The following is a 19544-nucleotide window of genomic DNA, read 5'->3' as shown; positions in this document are numbered from 1 at the left end:
AGAGAATGATTTATTCTGTTATTCATTTTTATTGCTTTACCGCTATTTTCTTTATTTTTTCTCCCTCTACTACTGCATCATGCTCAATTATCGCAAGAAGAAAACAAAGTCTAGAACTAAATTTTAACAAGAAATTAGAAAAGTATGTCTATGTGCCATTACTACTGTCCAGATACTTTTTCTCCTAACCTTGCTCTTATTTGAATAACACTAATCGAAAATACAGTGGAAACAGGTCCTTCTTAATAATTACAGCCCTCATCATCTGGAACCCACCTGTTGGTAGTTGTGATTTGCTGCTCTACATCATTATAATGACAGGCTCAAGGTTCCTCTTTCAAATTGAGAAATGAAATGGGTTGTCAGTTCTGCTGCAAGTTCCGCAGTCAGCTTTCATGGAAATACAGCGAACAAATGAGCCGCTGAGACGAGGCCAGGGGGGGGATCTACTGCAAATGAAAAGTGATGTTGCTGAGTTCAGATTATGGATGCTGCCATATCTAAAAATTCAGGAGCGGAGATAAATCTGGTGGTGGGCTCGGAACAAGATGCAGTGAACGAGTTTCAAGGCTGGCTTTAGGTGGAATCAGCGCAGTGACGACTTAAATAAAAACCTCCTGTACCATGTTGACATGCAACAGGCAAATTAGGATCAAGTAAGCGTGTGCGGGACCAGCTTTTGCCAACAGACTTGCTTCGACAAGTTTCCACAAGGCCGTTCAGAAAACCTGGCTTTGTTGGACGAGCTCCACACATTTTCTTAGCTCAACATGATAGTAGCTGAGGCACGAGGATAATGAGGCTGCTGTGAGCGGTGGATGTCGCAGCAGACTTCTTAAGTGGTGAGAGAGGGAATGTGTCCAGCCCTTGTAAAATATAAATTTGTCACTTTTCTCTGGCTTCTGAACAATCACATTAAAAAAAAAAAAATAATAAGAGGTAGAAAAAAGAGAAATATCATCGTTTATTTTTTCCACTGACCACCTGTCAAAAAATAAATGCTTCAACTTGTGCAATGGTTAATAAGCTGACATCATCATTTACTCTGTAACCGAGCTCCGGGTCTCCTGTGAGCGGATTGAAACACTTGATGTTTATTATGGAGTTATTAAAAGCGCTGCTGCCAGATGTGGCAGAACAATCCTGTGTCAAAACTGGGGAAACGGAAAAACCCCTGGCAGACTCCTGCCATGAGGAAAACTGATCAAACTGCAAACTCACACAACCACACTAATTCTAACACACAAACATTGTGACATTACGTCGAAATTTCCAAAACAATGTTCAGAGGAGGACGAGGGGAGTGAGGTTGGGGGGGGGTGAAAAATCGGAGTGTCAATATTACTTGTTTGGTTTTCCCATTGAAAGACAGAGCCAGACTCCTTTGGTAGTCATAAATATTAAAAGCTCGGGTTAAAACTGCTTCTGAGTTCTGGGTTTATTCATTATTAAAAGACGGTTTTCCATGTGAGAAGGCCAGGATCAGTTTTGCATAAATACAGACAATCACATATTCTGTGAGGTATCATCTCTTTAATGATAATGTTCCATATTAATGTGTGGCGGCGACAACTTTAGAATATTTTCCGTCGGTCCGCGGCGGACTGCTCTGCTAAAAGTTTCTTCAATGGCAGCTTTAAGTGATAAATTATTCACCCCATATAATTATGGTAGGTGGTATTAAAAACAATAACCGCAGCCATCTAGACGGGAACAACACGCTGGACTTGACACTGAACAGAAAACACTGGATCACAGACACAGAGTCCGTTTGCCTTTGTCTTTTTCCACCTCAGGGAAAAACAAACAAATAAATCCGAGTGGTGTGCTGTGCTGTGTCCTGTCCTGACTGCTCTGTGTTTACCTGCCATCTCTGACTTCGGACACACATTACAGCTTGAAACCATTAGGAAAGAGAGTTAAAGTGGGGGCGAGGGGAGGGGGTTGATAAGGAAGTCTTATCTGCACCATGAGTCAACAGACTACAGAGCACTCAGAACATGCAGACGCTGCCGCCTGCATCACTTCCAAGAATCAGAACAGATGCTGCTGCACATTCCTCCTTAAGCCCCCCCATGTGCACACACACACACGGACGCACAAACCTCTTTGTCCTCTATTAAGCATTCATCAAATTCTGTCCTTGTTTGTGAGCGACGTATTATTTACAGTGGGGTCAAAAAGCCTGAGAGAGCACAAACGGTTAAGCTGTCTCAGCCTCTTGGACTCCACTGTATATGCTGTAAGACTTGAGATAGCAGTGCACTTGTGCACCACGAGTCCTTAAGTGATTCCTCCTGCAAGTGTTTTTGAGGGTTGAACAGGTTCAGCCAAATTGGTTGCATCACTATGAGGGCTGAGGTCCAGACAGCGCTGCAGTCACACAGACTTCAGCCTGAACGCCGGCCAAGAGACACATCTATCGAGCGAGAAAGTTTACACACGTTTAAGAGAAGACAATGAACTGGAGGAAAAACTGTTACCAGGCACACTCGGGACCTGCGGGGCACCTTGAGTCAGAATCGGCTCTGATCCCAAATATTAGTACGCTGCAGTTGGTTTGATAAATCAACATCCAAATTTTAAAGCGCTTTAGCAAGATTACACACACATCTCGTCCCAGGAGACAAGAAAACAGTTTGACAAGTCCTGATCCTGACAGGTTTGAACAATAGCTGGATCTCGCAGTAAAAAAAAAGCTCTTGTTTGAAACATTAGGTTCGGCAATTCTCACTACATCATATGGCTTTGAGCGATACGCATCATGTGAATTGTAGATACGGTGTGAATAATATGATCCTACTGCATCTGAAGTAGCCAAAGTCAAACTGAATGTCTTCGCAGAAGTAAATTGCATCCCTGCTTTTTGTAGAGACCACCTGTTCACATTGTTGTATTGTGGTGCAGAGATTCTTGCTGGAAGTCACGTAGCCACAGTATCCCTAACATAGAGCCACTCTGCACTTTCACAGCCTGTCCCAACGTCCACTGCTGTGACCAGTTAGTGTTTAACTGAAGAAATAGATTCAGTTATGCAGCGATTTCAATGCATAAATTCAGGGATGGATGCACGCTGGGTAAACAAGACCACACACCGAATGTACAGGTGGACAGCAGAGACTTGGTTTATGATGGAGGAGGGATTGGAAAAGGTTTTATGGACATTTTTTATATATATATATTTTTTTTTCAGCTGTGAAATGCTGTTGCCATCAAAGGTGACTGTTTGATACTACTCAAAAGACAGCGTTTGGACACAGTATCACTTGAGGTCTTTTATAGGAGCAGATGGGACTTGCAAATTCATAGGCTAGCGGAGACTTGCTAAGAGGACATGCCCTGACTAACCTACTCCCTGTGGTTGAAAATTAAAACAAAATCTGTGGGATGATTCCAATAATAGAGACAGGCGGGGGGAAATGACAGACTAAGCTTTGTGCTCAGCGAGTAACTAAGAGATACCAACACAACAGAGGCTGTAAAAACAGCTTCTTTCCCAGAAGATATTACCACTCCTTACAATGACAGGCTCTTAGCCCACTACATCCTGTGGAGTTACATCTTCATAGAAGCATTAGTGAGTAGTCAATGAGCAAAAAGGAGGAAGAAAAATTCGCTCTCATCTCTCTGCTATAAGACTGGTGTGTAAAATAATGTACAAATGGGTCACGAGGGACAAAGAGGAGGAAAATATCGAATTAGTCCAGGGGATACTATGGAAATAAGTGAAACAGTGTAATCTCACATGAGTATTTCTCAAAGCTTTTCATTAGTGACAAGCACAAAAGCGAGTTGGAGTGTTTCGGCGGGTTTTTCCTGCATGATGCAACCGCGTTTCGGTCACATCAGTCAGCTGATGTCAGCAGGATTGTATCGGACAGGTCTGTGTGGGGAGGAAGTTTCTGCATGATTGTGGCTCTGTGATGGAGAACAAGACCAAACACAGGCCTTTTTGAGGACATCCACTAAGTAGCCCAGGTACGGAGGCTCCTGTCTGACAAGACCTCCGTGTGTGTGTGTGTGTGTGTGTGTGTGTGTGTGGGGTGCTGTGGTAAGTGCCGTCTCTAATCAAGGTTACAGAACCAATGAGTGTGTCATGGACCGACCCTGGTGAGCCACTCCAATTCTCCGTTGGCCGGATCTGGAGTCTGGAAAACCTGAGAGTTAAGGCTGAATCACCAGTGGTGGACTAATACAATAATGGGAGCTGAGATTTTTTTGTACTGCCGACTGCTCAGCTTCAAGCCAAGTCAAACAAATGCGAACGCATGTAAGAACAGAGGTAAATGTTGGCTGAGCTGCGACCTGAAGGACAATGAAAGCCGTAAAAACAATAGGGAGCGAAGCTGCCCGCTGAGCGAGGGATCAGAAGAAAGCTCTTCTGCTGCATGTGTTCCCAACATGAGCGTCTTTACACAACTACATCTCCACACATACTCTGACCAAACACGACAGGGAGACTTTCCACAGCATATCATCTGAGCCATGGGTCTGGCAGAGGTAAACCAGCCATTTTGTTTATCCCTTAAAGAACGACTATTACATTTACTGGACCGCTGTAGACAGCGCGACAAAATAAAATACACTCACTTTTTCTGTGCTTTTTACAGAAATTTCTGCCCATGATTCCCTTTGTCAACAAAAGGGTCGAATATATTTAGATCCAAGTATAGCTGGTGGCTGCCAGAATGAATCCCTCAGGAAACAGAAAGATGGCAGGGTCCTACAGAGCGCTGCCTTAATGATCTCTCATGCTGAAAGACACATCATTCTTCATTTATTTTATACATCCGTGCTCAAAAACAGCACTCGGGCTACATATAAATCAGTTCACCGCATAATACATGCACATATACACACACACACATCCGTGACTGAAAGATACGTAAGGTAAATGTGACTCATGGAACATGAAACATTTAAATTGGCTGCCAGCAGCCGGATGTGTGTCTGCAGCCTCACACACTGTCTGTGCACTCGCTGCATCTGACGGCCAGTTAATAAGCGCTACAAAAGGCCAGCTTTAAAGGGATATGCGTACGCCGGAAAAGCTAGACACCAGGTGTACAATCTTTTGAATTAAGAAGTTGACAACTCCCTCTCCAGCTAAGAATAGCACCAGACCCCAAAATCTGTTTACCAGGGGATAACACCCCCCTTCAAAAGGCTCCGCCAGCTCTGGACCTCACACCCACATACAGTGGGCAAACATGGTGAGTTGCTTTTTTTTCTTTTAGTATGTTTAAAAAGGCAGTTGTTGTATTCTACCTGACCTCAAGGATAAAACAGTTACCTATTATTCACAACATCTGATATTCTTGTTGAATGCAAAGAGCGCCTCCTGCAGAGAGTGTAATTATGCAAGTGCATTATGGATGTTTTTTGGGTTAATGAGCATCTTAATGTTTGTTTATGATGTGGTTGTTAAGAGTCAGCCAAACCCATAAAGGTTTCATTAGTGCAGCTTAACATGCAGGAGCTTCTGAGGGACTGTGCAGGAAGTTGCCGTTACTGTTTTTTTAAATTTTTTTTAAGGAAAATAAACTAATAACGAGTTCAAAATGTTTCTCGATGTCTTTACTCTTCCAAAACGGACAAAAGGACAACAGCAAATCACTGATGATGAGCTCAGAAAGATACATAAGAGTAACAATTGCTGGATATGTTTATAATTCCATGTTTTATATGATCAAAGTGGACTAATAGTCAGGCTAATTAGGTAGATTTCCTCCAAATCATTTAATACACTTGCTTCATGATTAATTGATGATCTGTGATAAACTGAGAGTCAAAAATCCCCAACATTCACTTTTTCCTGCCTCTAATGAAAGTTTAATACTTTGCTCTGTTTTATATCATTGTAAATTGAAAGCCTGATTTTTGAACAGCTGCTAAGGCAGAACTAAAAAATACAAAAACCTTGGACTCAATGAATTTATGATGTGACCTTTTCAATACTCTGTGACTACGGTCTAGACGGCTAATCAATTCATGACAAAAAATAAATAAATAAATGACAGATTAATCAGTAATGACAGAACTTTAGTTGCAGCCTTGAAATGGTGCTCTCTGTATAATTTTAACTACTTGTGCATGGGTGGGTTCCAGTGTGACGAAACCCTTAATGTCTGAGCACCAGCAAAGCTGCAGCCACAGAACCATTTAGAAGTGATGCCAGCCCAGAGCAGCTGTGCAGCACCCAGTAGTTAGGCCACCATGTGCAGGGTTACTGAGTACACACAGGGCCGCATTTCTCATCTCATGCATTTGTATCTATTCTCTTCTTTCGTGCAGAAACATGAGTGTTAAGAGTTTTTTTTGTTTCATATGGATTTTGAAAACACATTCTGAGCATCTACCACAGAGGCCAAATGGTACTTTCAGACTGTTTGCACAGGAGACAGAGATTTCCATGATAAACTGTTAATTGCTCAATTGCCAATAATAATTTAACTGATTAAAAAATGTGTAGTACAACTATAACGAACACTACGATGGCGTTGTTGTCTGGCGTCTGGTCGGTGTAGTCGAGCTGCAACCTCTGAGGCTGAAAACTGAAGTAGCAAAAACTGCAGTTCTTTGAATGACCACTTGAGGCTGGCTGCAGAAGTGAGTCAGTCCTCAGAGCTCTAGTTAACCGATTCATTGTTGTTGACCGACTCTACAGCAGAAAAAAAACATTTGTGCAGTGTGGTACAAAAACTGGTTTTGGTCTCTATGGCCAATTTCCTTTATGAATGTCAATGCAGCCAACTATTGATTTCTACATCACTGCAGTATAAACGGTTCAAATAGCCCTTGAAGTGCAAAAAAAGAAAGAGTGTAAGGTTTACAGTGATGGAATTGATTAAAAACCAGACGATCTTTGCATTACAATGTCTGCATTTTTCATTGAAAACCAAATTACACACAAAACAATTTATTGCAACACTGTAAGTTAATAACAGCTTACTGTTTAGGTTTCAACTCGTTCCATCATATGGTAAGTTAGTTAAATGTAATCACAAAGAGCATATAAACAACCCCGTGTAATTCAAGTCCAACTGCATCTGTAGCATATGTAGATTCCTTTGTAGCAACACAAGGCAACGTTCATGTCGAGCGCTGCAAATAAACAGCAACAGACACTAAAGGTTATCTCAGCGTTGTGCCTTCAGCACCTTTTATGCATCCGAGGAACACGACAAGATATTTTATTCTGGCTTTGTGCATCACACCGGTGCTGATTCCACCACCTTTTATCCGTTCTGACAAGTCTTACATAAGCTCAGCAGCACCGCAGGACTCTTTCCATCTGACTCCAGTCAGAACATCTGGACATTTTCCCTCTGTGGTTCAGATTAATTAAAAGATACAACCAAAGCTCTTAATTTGTATTCCCATGCATATATCTGGGTGATAATGATCTTTATTTCGTTGGGAATCGATTCCAGGGCCTTCGCTGAGATTTTTTAATAACTTGATTAAAAGTCCCTTTCTGTGCTCAGCCAGCAGAACGCAACAAAAAATAACGCTCTCGACGGAGACATTGAGGAGAGAGAAAAACACTCCAGGGATACCAGTGTATCAGTGTAATGCAACAGCGGCTTTACTGCCAAATGTGAAAGGAGCAGGCCGTGTGTGTGTCTGTGTGTCTGTGTGTGTGTGTGTGTGTGTGTCGGTTTATGGGTGTGACAAGACATTTAAGGGGGCATTTGGTCAGAGGAAATGACAAGGAGAGATGATGTTGACAAGCCCGAGGTGGCAGGCCTGGCATTAGGCCCACTAAGCAGCACATAAACCCACTATTCAATTTCATGGCAGCAGTTTTAATGGGCCACTACTTCACTTCAGAAGTCTCCTCTTTGAACAAACAATCTGTAACTGACTGCCACTCACTTCGAGCTGCAAGTCTACAGTGCCAGAACAATACTACAGTCTCTGCCATCAGTTCCAATGGACTCCCTATGAAATTACTACCCTCCTACCGCAGTTTCATCCTGCGCTTTAACTGTTGGTTATAAGATTTGCTTGGCGGCAGGCGCAGCATGGTGCTCACTGACAGAGTCGCATGTTAACCAGAGGAGCACGAAAATTGGACAATAAATATGCAAAATTAAAACCTATCTGGTGAATGTGCAGCATGTGATATGTTCAAGGCCCATTTAAAAAGCAGTGATCCGTGAGCGGAGAGGATGCAGACACGTGGTTCGGGACCTGCTGTGCAGCTCCTTGAGGTCTGCCTTAATACACACCTTTGGTTTTCATTTCCAAAGAGCTTTTCAAAACATCAGACTCTCTCCTGCTGGTTTAGTCTGCCGACGTTCGCCTTTGGTGAGCAGGGAAAGAATCTCTGTCTGACGCTGTTCTCCAAACTGTCTTCCATCGTGCTCCTTCCCCCCCATTTTAAAATAAATAAAGATGAAATACCCACTGGAAAGCAACTCGTTTCTCTAGGCCACCCCAATTTAAATATTTTGTTTTGGTGAGAGCCATAGCCTCTGTAAGACTGAGGCAACATAAACTAGTAGTCAAGTCTTAGCAGCTGTGGAAGGAATCCTGTTTATCAAGAACCAAAGAGAATTGCACCGGCCAGAGGAACATTGCTTCATATTGCATCAAAATACATGACTTTATGGTAGAAAGACTCTCACGAATGAGAGCAATATTTATACCAAAAGGCAGTTTTCGTGCCTAAGTAATTATCTGTATATTCACAATGCGTTTCAAACCATTTGCTCTTATACATTAAAAGTGACTCAAGTGATGCCCCCTCCGTTTTTATGACTTGAAAACAATTACTTAGCAGAAAATGTGAAGAGAATGACACACAGTTTTATGTCTTTTTAAGTGTATTTGTGTTACCTTGCAAACAGTTTCAACATCCCAAGGCAGGATGGTCTGTAGGTCGATGACTTCGCATGACACTCCCAGTTTCTCTTGAGCCATGGTGGCCACCTCTCTCATCACATGGATCTGAGTGTAAAGAGATGAGTTCATTGTTAGAGCATAAAATCATTCATGCATTTGTTGTTCATTTTTTTTAGAATAAGTGAAATTTACCATAGAAAAAAAAAAACATAACTATGTTACATTCTCGTAGGCCTACTCTAAAAGTTAAGGTGATAAACCTGTATATTATATAGAGATACTGTGAATAACCCTTTTAATGTAAATAACAAAATGAACACAAAATTTTCCAATTCATCAGAAGCATTTAACTTTAGCCACTGGTCTTTTGTGTTGGATTACTATGCAATGATAAAGTGGTTCCCTGACATCCAGCTATCATGCAGCATTTTCTTTTCTGTCTTGTAGTTTTCCAGCCTAGCGACAGAATGACAGTTTGGCGTCGAGAGTTGTTCATAAAGTTAGAGAAACAACGACGAAAAGATTGACTGTACTGTTGTGAAATATAAGATTAGGCCTGGCAGCTTGTTTCTGAATCAAGGCTGCGAGTATTTCCCCATGGAGTGTGCAATCTGAGAATTTATGTAGCACCTTGACCTGCTCAATAATCAAAAATGACATCTTCTGCAACAAGGGAACAGTTCCTCACGGTGCAAATAGGCTTTTTGTTTGTAACATGTAAATTAGCAACCTTTTAAGAGCTATACTGACATCCAGGGGGTAAAAAAATAAAATAATAATTTAATCATTGTTTTCTATTCCCCTACAGAAACCACAGCATGAGGTCCATCAGTGCCTAATAAACACAAAGTTGAAAACAGCGATTTAAACCTTAAAATACGGTGCGAGGGTTCATCCCGTTATTTCATCACTTCAGTAATAAAGTACTCGAGTTCACCAGGTCCATGTTTACTGGCATGCGTCGCTGGCCGCTTCTAAATAAGAATCGCAGTGATAAATCTGAATCATCAAAAAATAGTAGAGTTGTCAGCAGTTACGACAGCTTTAACGATACAGAGCCTGGCCTCAGCCTAACAACTGGGCTCAAGTATTATTATCCGCAGATACAGTGGACCTTTCTGGGGAAGAAAACATTGATGGAGACGGACAAAACCTCCTCTGTTCCAGTGATCAGAGATGTTCTCTTTATATGAGGACTGGACACTGCTCCAATTACTCCACTCTGTGCAAGTTGTTTTCTTTACTCATCTGCACAGGGCCTGACAGACAGGGGAAGTAATGAGGTGGGAAAGAAGAGTGGCACTTCAAAAAAAAAAGGAGAGCCATGCTTTCCACTACTTTACTGGATCCTCTTTCTTCTCCGTCAGCTCTTCAACAATAATAGTGGCTTTGATGGCGACGTCTTCTCCTTAACGCTCTCCGACGCCCCCCCTATGCTGCAGGTACATTACAGGCTGGATAAGCCTGCTAAAGTGGCCGGGTACAGTCGAAGTCAGTTACGACTCCTGGTGAGTCTCAGGCACCTTCATACGGAGCTGCAGAAAATAAAATCTCTCTGATGAAAAGAAAGGCAATAATGGCAAGTGTGCAGCAGACATGTAGTGTTAACACGGAGATAGCCAAGAACGGCCCTGATGCTGTGGAGATGTCTGAGCTGATACAGCGGCAGACAGCCAGCTGAGAGACCCCTGCTGGGACGGAGGCGGCTTGTGATGGACTAAATTTAATCCTCTGCTTTCCTCTGTGGCTTTAAACGTCTTTTTACGGGGAGATGAGACCGGGCTCCTTATTTTTCCTGTGGCCATGGAAAATGATCCAAAGATGGATGACAGCTCAGAACTGCTCAGGTCATCGGCAGAGTGCGTCAGTGCCACATGGGATCACCTACCTGTGTCCCCCAGGCAACCAGAGTGACGTCGCTTCCCTCTTCTAAGACCTCGGCCTGCGACAGTGGGATGGTGTAGCCCTCCACAGGAACCTGCTCCACTGTGGAATCACACACACAAACACACACATTCAACAAAAAAAATCATTTATATTAATCTCGCAGCAAATACATTGCATGTGAGCTCACATGAAAAGTCATTAAGGGTCGACTCCGAACCCATTTATTCAGCATTTTTATTATGTACCCTGTGGTTTTCAAGTAAAATACTCAGATTCCAAACTGACCGTACCTCTAAATGATAGACTAGATGACGATGAAGTGGTGAAATGACAAACCGTCAAAGAACACAAATTCAGACTAGAACATTTTAACTGGCCCAGTTCAAATGCTTCTTCGTGCATTTTCCAGAACCTCATCTGTGCGTGTGCCTTTATCAGCACAATCGAGCGCATGATCTAATGAGAGCTTTTGCCAGCTACACGCTCGTAACCCCCGAATAATCTTGACAACAAAACGTTGGCGGGATTGGATATCAATCAGAAAAAAGGGGCCACATAAACGGAACGTCAGTCCAAATAAGCGAGGCCTTGCAGCCAGCCTCTCTTTGAACCAAAGTCCAAGATAAAGCGCATGTAAGTATATGGTTTGAATAATGGTTAATAATGTCTTGGAAAACTGAAGCTCACTCATGGAAAACATTACAATGAAAAAGAAAAAAAAAACTTATCATAAACTCAACTGCCATAACTTTTAAACACATAGCTTATTAGCAATATTGATACTGCGCAGACACAACATCTACCACTTTAAATCTCGTTCCCCTCATGGTTTTGGCTGCAAAAACTAAAATAAAATACAGAGCACAGGATCTAAAAGTGTGAGTGAATTTCGAGGGAGCCGACCAGCTAAAAGCATTCCTACATGGCAACGCATGAAGTCAAAATTACAATTAGGCAGAGTAATTATACTCTGCGGAGACGTGGAGACCTTTCTGGAAACCTTGAATGATTTCCATAATCCTTTCAAGCCTTCGAGGAGCCGTAAAGGAAAGAAAAATTGCCCATCTCAATGACTTACTATGCTACAACAACATAAAGGGGCTTGGGTGAATCATGTGCAACTTCTGGTTTAGCGTTCCAGACTAGACAGAAAATAGGCCATACGAGTGGAATAATAGCATTTTGCAGAAAGTTGAAATTGAATTATGAAAACTAGGTTAAGGTTTAATAAGTGGAATCTCAGGCCCTACATGACAGTGTGCTTCAATGAGGGAAACGTGTGGTTCTTATTCTCTTCTGCACTAGAAAAACAGGAGGCCACTACAATTAAAAACATGACTTCATAACCCAGGCAGAGATCATTAGAGGCATGTGGACCTGGCACGACAGTTGGCATGCTCTCTGCTCTGCCCCTTTAGGAAATCAAAATAACTCCTGAAACGCAACCACGACTGAACACTGAGTGAGACGGATGAGTGATATTTCGTACAGCTGTCAAAACATAAAGAGTTTTAAAAAGAAGATAACCAGAAACAAAAAAGGGGACAATGAGTTAATCAGGGTGTAACCAGAAAATGTGTTTCTTTTAAAGTGAAAAATAAAATAAAATAAGATACAGGACTGTGATTAACCGACCCATATCTTGCCACAGCCTCATAAAGATGTATCCAGAACATTTTATATTATTCCAACTGGAAACGCTGCAAGAAATAAGAGTGATTGAGACTTCCCTTACACAGTACATCACCGATGCACTCTCTCAACACTTCCCCAAAGGGATACTAACCTACAACCTGTGCCAACGCAGCAACAACACGAGCAAAAACCCCGCAAAGACATTGGACACCTGCTCTGGTTTGTCCCTGTTCAATCACATCAGTTTGAGACATGACGCTTTCGTTATATCTTCATATTTACAGTGATTCGCTCCGACAAGGCGCTATTCATTGCAGCACACATGATCGTAATGGGACCAGTCAAATGTCAAAGAATTCTTCCACTGAAGCTTAGGCCAACGTAGCTTTGACAGTTTATTAGGCCACAGCTGTGAGGTATTAAAGACATCAACAATGATACAGGGAAAGATTTGCATTTATGTGTAGTTGTATATGAGTATATAGTTGCCATGAAGTGAGTTGCAGTTCGGGCCCCGTTGTTCGAGTCTACATTTGTTTACATTGCAGCAAATTGGCACTATTAAAAGTTGCTATATTTTCAGTTCCTATTTGCACTTCAGCCACTGGTGTACAGACAATTATCACATTTTAAAAAGCTAAAAAGGATTGTCTTTTTTAAAAAGAAAAAAAAAATCAGACTTGACTTGGTATGAATTTTCACAAAAAAGCTTCACATCTCTCTTACTCCTTCAACTCTGTCGTCCTCAGGCTGAAAATCTCTTTCTGCATAACTACACAATACAACATTAGTCATCATTAGCAGTCTATATAGGTATAAAGGTCTGGTACTAAGATTAACAGTATGACATTAAAATCTTGCAGTCAAATCGATTCATTCTAATGAAACTGGCATATATATATATTTTTTTTTACAAATCAGCGGATGAACCTATATGAATAAGATCCATCGACCAATAGAAAGCTCTCGACAGTGCTGACCTTTGAGGAAATGGAAAGGTGGGAAGTCTAACATGTAGCCATAAAGTCTAACATGAGAGACGCTACCATAGGTTATTAGGTTTGTTGCATTGTTCAGTTTGAATTAACCTCCTCAGTATGAGAATAAAATGTACAAATAAAGGTACAAATAAATCTGAACAATAAATGATGTGAACATATCATTTCATTAAATAAGCTAACAAATTTCACAGTGTTCTTTTTTTTATTCAATTTTTTCTTTATTATTGTTATATTTCACAGTTTTCAAGCATGTTAGCCAAATATATCAGCTTGAATAGTTTCTTTCCCAAGACAAAATGCCAGGAGGTGAGTAAACACCAGTGTCCTGAGACATTAGAAAGAAGCCAGAGAAGCTGTTGGGAGTAGTGCTCACATGTCCCAGCTTGCTAGCGTGTTAGCAGTTAACTCACCACCTATAATACATATATTTTTCGTTAGCTTATTTGTCTTTTGGAAGTAGCCATAAAGCTTCAAGAAACAAATTCCTCATCATGTTTTGCTCCAGGCTTTTAATCCTACCAAAAAAACAAAAAAGCAACAATGTGGGGATTAGATGAAAAATGTTTTGGACACTGATCACTAACCTATTTCCATGACTGAAACAAACACAGCAGTCAGCTGTAACATTTCACAGTCTCATCTGGCTCTTATCAAAGCGGGAAACTAACAAAACTTGTGAAAATCTTTGAGGCTGGTAGTACCAATCTGTTCCGGCTCTGTCTTTCATTACTATAACATCATCTTCAGACCTCCAACACCGTCATCATCAGGGATATCGAATTATCATCATCAAGCCAAGGGAGCACTGTTTTGCAAAAGCTGCCAACAGCTGTTAAGAGTTTATTACGACTTTCTTTTTCAACATCTATTTGCATGGCAGCCTGTCCAGAGCCAAGCTGGCCTGAGGTTTAACCATGCTGGCCTGGACTCTGGTGGGGAGGGGGGATTCAGCACGGCACTGTCAACACTTCACAGCCCATTTAGATGGTCTGCTTCACACTTGTGATCCTGCTGATCTCACTCACATTGTTTGCAGTCCGGCATATTGTTTGTCTTGTCTCACGCCTCTAAAAAGGCAGAACATTTGTTTTCAATAAGGAAACCAGGCGAGCGGAGAGTGGGACAGGGAGGCACGATGCTGGAGGGACAGGTTAACCAAGATTTTAAAAAAGGCTTTGCGAACGTGTTGACTTTTGACCTGGACTCATCCGTCTTACCTGCTGCTCTGTACAGGATCTTGGGCTCGAAGAATATGCAGGGATTCTGGTCGGCGATGCAGGAGAGGAGCAGCCCCTTGGCCTGCACTGGGCCGCGGGGTATTACAACCTGAGGAGCACAAAACACACTTAATGAGGCTACCATATCCATACTGCAGGAAAATATTCAGTCCCACGATGACATTTATAACCGCTTATTACTAATAGTAAACAGAGGATGATGTACCGAGGCCAGAATTCAGCAATGGAGATGGACAGAAAAACCGAAAAAGCCGGGCAGCAACAATATTTCTCTCTTCCTCCCACCTGTCATTGGAAATGGTGTCATATGATTACGATATCGAAGCTGGACCTGGTATCTAGTTTAAATTTTGGGTGGGATGGCAACAGCGGATCAGATGGAGCAAAAAGTGCTGATCGTATGCACAAAGATTAACATTCATCAGGCTGACCTTTGCTGTGAGGCAACATGTTTACTGCTCTCAGCAGCGGTTACTCACAGTGGATGAGCTATGGCTGTAAACCATGTCAGCCAGTCATTCCCAGTCTGTGGAGTATGAGAAACTTTCAAGATGATGAGGATGGTGATGATGATGAGAGGCATGCTCAGAATTTATATCTGACACTTTAATTTACACTTGTTTACTTTGAGCACATGCCGTTATCCCTTCTACACCAGCAGTGTTTGGTGTGTACAGCACTGCATCCTTTATACGTCTAGTGAAGTCTAGATTTCTGTGGGCGCAACAATGACTTTCCTCCGCAGGAAGAATTTTGCACGTCGAACCTGATGCTTACATGCGATCACTTGCCCGTTCTAAATAAACACAAACATAATTTGTTTGCAAAGACCACATGCTGTTGTTTTTAGTCAGTTTGTGCCTTCAAACACTGTGAGCCTTTTAAACCATTTAAAATGAGTGATCACAGTCTACAATGTTAGAGGTGACAAGCACTGTCACCTGCAGCACTGACACACAGTGTCTTCATTAAAAGATGTATCTTCCCAAGGTAGGAAAAATGTAAACGTCAAACTTCAACGTAACGACGTGTAGAGTATCAGACTGTTCAAAATAGTTTGCTTTGTCATCCAGTAGAGGGAACATTGTCAACATTTCTCATCAATTAAGTCATTAAATAAAAATGTAGGCGCACAACAGCAAGCAAAGCAAATGCTAATCACTATAGCAACACATCTGAGAAGCAGTGTGTCTTCATGGCTTCTTTGCAACAAGATAACGCTGTTCTTTGTAATATAATGTTGACTACAATGACTTGTCTGCTAACCTGACAGCCGAATGAAAACACATGAAGCAAATGTACAACTTTGTGTGTAGGTCTATTTCTTTACCCACGGCATATCCCTCAGGACCTTATAGGAAGCTTTTGTAGGGCAGAAAAGAAAAAAGGCAGGGGTCTACACTCTATGGGTCGCACTTGAAATAGTTACGATGAATTATGTGCTAGTTCAAACTTATCTGAACTTGACATTTTGGTGAAAAAAAAAAAGATAGCCCTGGAGGCGAGTGGCTTGCGTCATTGTTTTGTAAGAGCTCAGTTCATCCTGCACTCAGTCAAATACCAAACTGACGTTTCAAGATTTACGCTCTCAAACACAATGTTTTCATCTTGACAGAGAGAGAAAATTATATATATATAAAAAAAGATGCATTTACAATTGTGATGATCGATGATTTCAAATCATAAAATAATAATTTCCTCAGTCAATGCCACTCCCACCTAAAAATTGACTTTATTGTTTGCCAAATGAAAGGAGCATAAAAGGCCATTTTAATATTCTTCAGGAGTTTCCTAACAGACAAAAGTTTTGACTTCAATAACCTGGAGATATTTCTGTGGATTCAATCTTTTTTCACTTGAAAGCAATTTTAAAATTAGACAGCGTGGTTTGGAAGAAAGTCTGAGATGTACGACAGAACTGGGCACATTTCTACTGGGCAGGGTGAGGAGTTTGGAAGAGATGGTTGAGAATAGAGGTTGTCGTGAAAACTGCATTAGTGCGTGTTTAAGAAGCACTGTTCTGGTTAAGATATCTCTACAAAAGTTTGTGTTCTCACAGGATGCACCGAGGGGAAGTGAAAAGCCAAAACTCTTCCAGCCAGCAGAGAAAGAACTGGAGGAGGACTTGATACCTTGGGAATTATATTACTCCTTTGAGAGTACACAGTAGTTTTCACCTTGGTTTTCATCTAACCAAATCCCTTTATCTCACCTCCACCTCTGGCTCTGACTTTCAAGATTTACATTTCCCCCCCATGCAAGACATTCCTCTAGATAATGGCTGGTATATGTCATATCTACGATGTTTTTAGTGCCTTTTGATTTATTGCTGGTGAGTCAGTTCTTGAGACAACATACTTGTAAAAACAAAGTCCAAGTTTTTCTCCCAGATTGTTTTGTGGATAATGTTGCAAGGATACAAAGTTGTTTAACCATGCACCTGTGGCCCTGTAACAAATACAGTTCCCTGAATTTTAGGGGAGCAGCCTCAGTTGTGTTTAATAATGACTGTTTGATAATAAACTTACAATGGTAATTAAATTATAAAAGTCCTTTTGCTACATTTTCAGCCTATTTCTTTGTGTGCCAATAGCATGCAAATGAGGCTGGAGGATATGAGAAAAGAAGAATTTGTTGTTTCAGCTTGGAGAATTTCTTAACTTGTTTTTACTTGTTGCATCACTGAGAAAATCATTTGTATTCATTGCACTTATTCTCTACTTTCTTGCAGTGTTTACTTTCTCTATTATGGTTCTATTAGCATGAATATAACCAATGACTGTAAACTTGGACAGCAACAACGTAACTGGCCCCTTTCATAAACCATAGTGTTCTGCCAGAGTACTTGAACATGTATCAGGACATGATGTGAAATTCCAACATTGCAAAAACCGATAAAAAGGGACTATAGAAAGAAAGAGAAAGGTAATACAAGTCCGGACTTGTAATGAATGCGTGGCTGACCTTGATGCCAGGGCAGTGGGCGAAGAAGGCCTCTGGGCTTTGAGAGTGGTAAAGTGATCCGTGACCGACACACCCCCATGGAGCCCGGATGGTGAGGTTGCCGCAGTCGAACAGGTTGCCAGAACGGTAGCGGTACTTGGCTGCTTCATTGACTATCTGGAAAAAAAGACCAATACGAGTCAGGGTAATACAACCCCAGAAAACAATGTGGAATACCTGAGTTATTGCAGCGACAAACACAGTAAGTTTCAGGATATCAACAGAGAATTTGAAATTGTAACATAATGCAGTGAGGTTTTATGAGGGCGTACTGGTTTATACCACCTGTCAGGAGGGAGAATCCTGATCTGTTTTAATGAAAAAAGGACCACACCAGTGGCCACTGAATTTCGGCTTCATGTGTCAGGTCGGTCTCTCTGTTATTCCTCTTAAAGCTTTCAAAAAACCTACTTCATTTTTAACGATCAGGATCACCTCAAGTGTCTGGTTTCTTTTACCCAGCTCCTCAGTTTCCTCCGCAGATACATGGCCTTCCTGCAAAAAGGTTTTCCTCCCTGAAACTCAGGTGGGCTGTTAATTCAGATTTTATGTCTCTCTGAGGTCAGCTTGGACTGCATTATTTTAAGCGAGAGCGCAGAAGGAGAGACGGAGCCCACTCAAGGCCCAACACCAGATTAAATCTACTCTGTCTGCATCTCAGCAGGAGTCTGTTAGAAACCAGCTCCATTATCACACATTCTGTTTTATGTGGCCTTGACATAGCAGGGACTTGCATTCATCTCGTCGAGGGTGAGAATACGCAGTGACGCTAGTGTCAACAAGTCTGCATGGTAAAACGGCAGCGCTATACCCACCGTCCTGCCACATTCATCTTCCTCAGGCAATCATCAAAAGCAGAAAGGCATTGAAATCCTCTGTTTTTGTGGATGTGATTTTTCTAAGATGGACTATAGAATATAAAATGAGGAACTTGAGGTATTTTTATTAGGCCCATGTATCCAACAAGAAGTGTTCTGCACAAACCATATATAAAAGCAACTAAATTAACTTAAAATAGCAGCTAAACGTGAGAAAATGGAACAGAATCTTTTTTCATCACCCATTGTTTCTCTCTTGCATTATTTTCAACAGGTATGCATAACAAATACAACATACAGTACTAACTTAGTATCAAGGAGTAGAATAATGATTGTCATATATTCCATAATTCTTAAACCACAGCGGAAATTTTGACTCGCCATCGCAAGAAAAGCACAGGAAGAAAAAATGATTAAGCTCACCTAAATGGAATGAAGTTGTTCTAAAACTTAAAAGTCACACCTGTGCTTTTCCTGTAATGACAAGCCAAGATGTCCTTGTGAAACTAGAATGTCCGCTTCCCAGTTATGTGCCTTCTCCTCGGAGATTAGTTTCAGGTTACATCCCTGTTTTATACAGAGTCACAGGAAATATCAAACATTTGTGTGAAGGCTTGAATAACTGCTAAAAAAGATCTTCTGAGGTCAACATGAGCTTTGATGAGCAAAGTCTCATCAGTTAGTCCTCGAGTCCACGTGAACATTTTTTAACAAAGTTGAAGAAATGTCTTCAGGTTTTTGTGGCCATATTCTGTTCACAAAGTCCAAACAATGTTTTCTGATGTCAGCACACCCTTGACCTTTGATGCCAAAAATCTTACAAGTTCATCCTTAAAGGTCCAGTGTGTAAAATGAGGGGAAAACAGTGACATCTATCTATTCAGATTCTATTATTTATCCATTAAATAATTATATTGTTTATTTATGAACGTGAAACTCTTGAAACATGTTCTCTGGTTGGCTGGATTTTCCATTGCATACAAATAATAAAGTTTCCTTGACTTGACCTTGACATGGCGGCGCAAGATGGACACTCTCTCACTCTCAAGAACCTTGCTATATGTATGTATATAAAAGAAGAATTATAAGGCTATGAAAACCAAACGGATTTT

At 41.3% G+C, this 19544-nt stretch overlaps 1 protein-coding gene across 1 annotated transcript in view; it reads right to left on the bottom strand.

Moving 5' to 3' along the window:
• Positions 1-19544, bottom strand: part of bckdhb (branched chain keto acid dehydrogenase E1 subunit beta) — a 52501-nt gene that overhangs the window by 27589 nt on the left and 5368 nt on the right. Inside the window, exons 5-8 of the mRNA XM_083989405.1 lie at positions 17576-17731; positions 14591-14699; positions 10739-10836; positions 8845-8955 (exon numbers count right to left, since the gene is read on the bottom strand). Coding sequence (XP_083845531.1) covers positions 8845-8955; positions 10739-10836; positions 14591-14699; positions 17576-17731 — 474 coding nt within the window. The remainder of the gene's footprint in view (positions 1-8844; positions 8956-10738; positions 10837-14590; positions 14700-17575; positions 17732-19544) is intronic.

Source organism: Trachurus trachurus (assembly GCF_905171665.1).
Source record: "Trachurus trachurus genome assembly, chromosome: 16".
NCBI classification, from domain to species: Eukaryota; Metazoa; Chordata; class Actinopteri; order Carangiformes; family Carangidae; genus Trachurus; species Trachurus trachurus.
The sequence above is the reverse complement of the archived record's forward strand: the minus strand, read 5'-3'. Positions and strand labels throughout refer to the sequence as shown.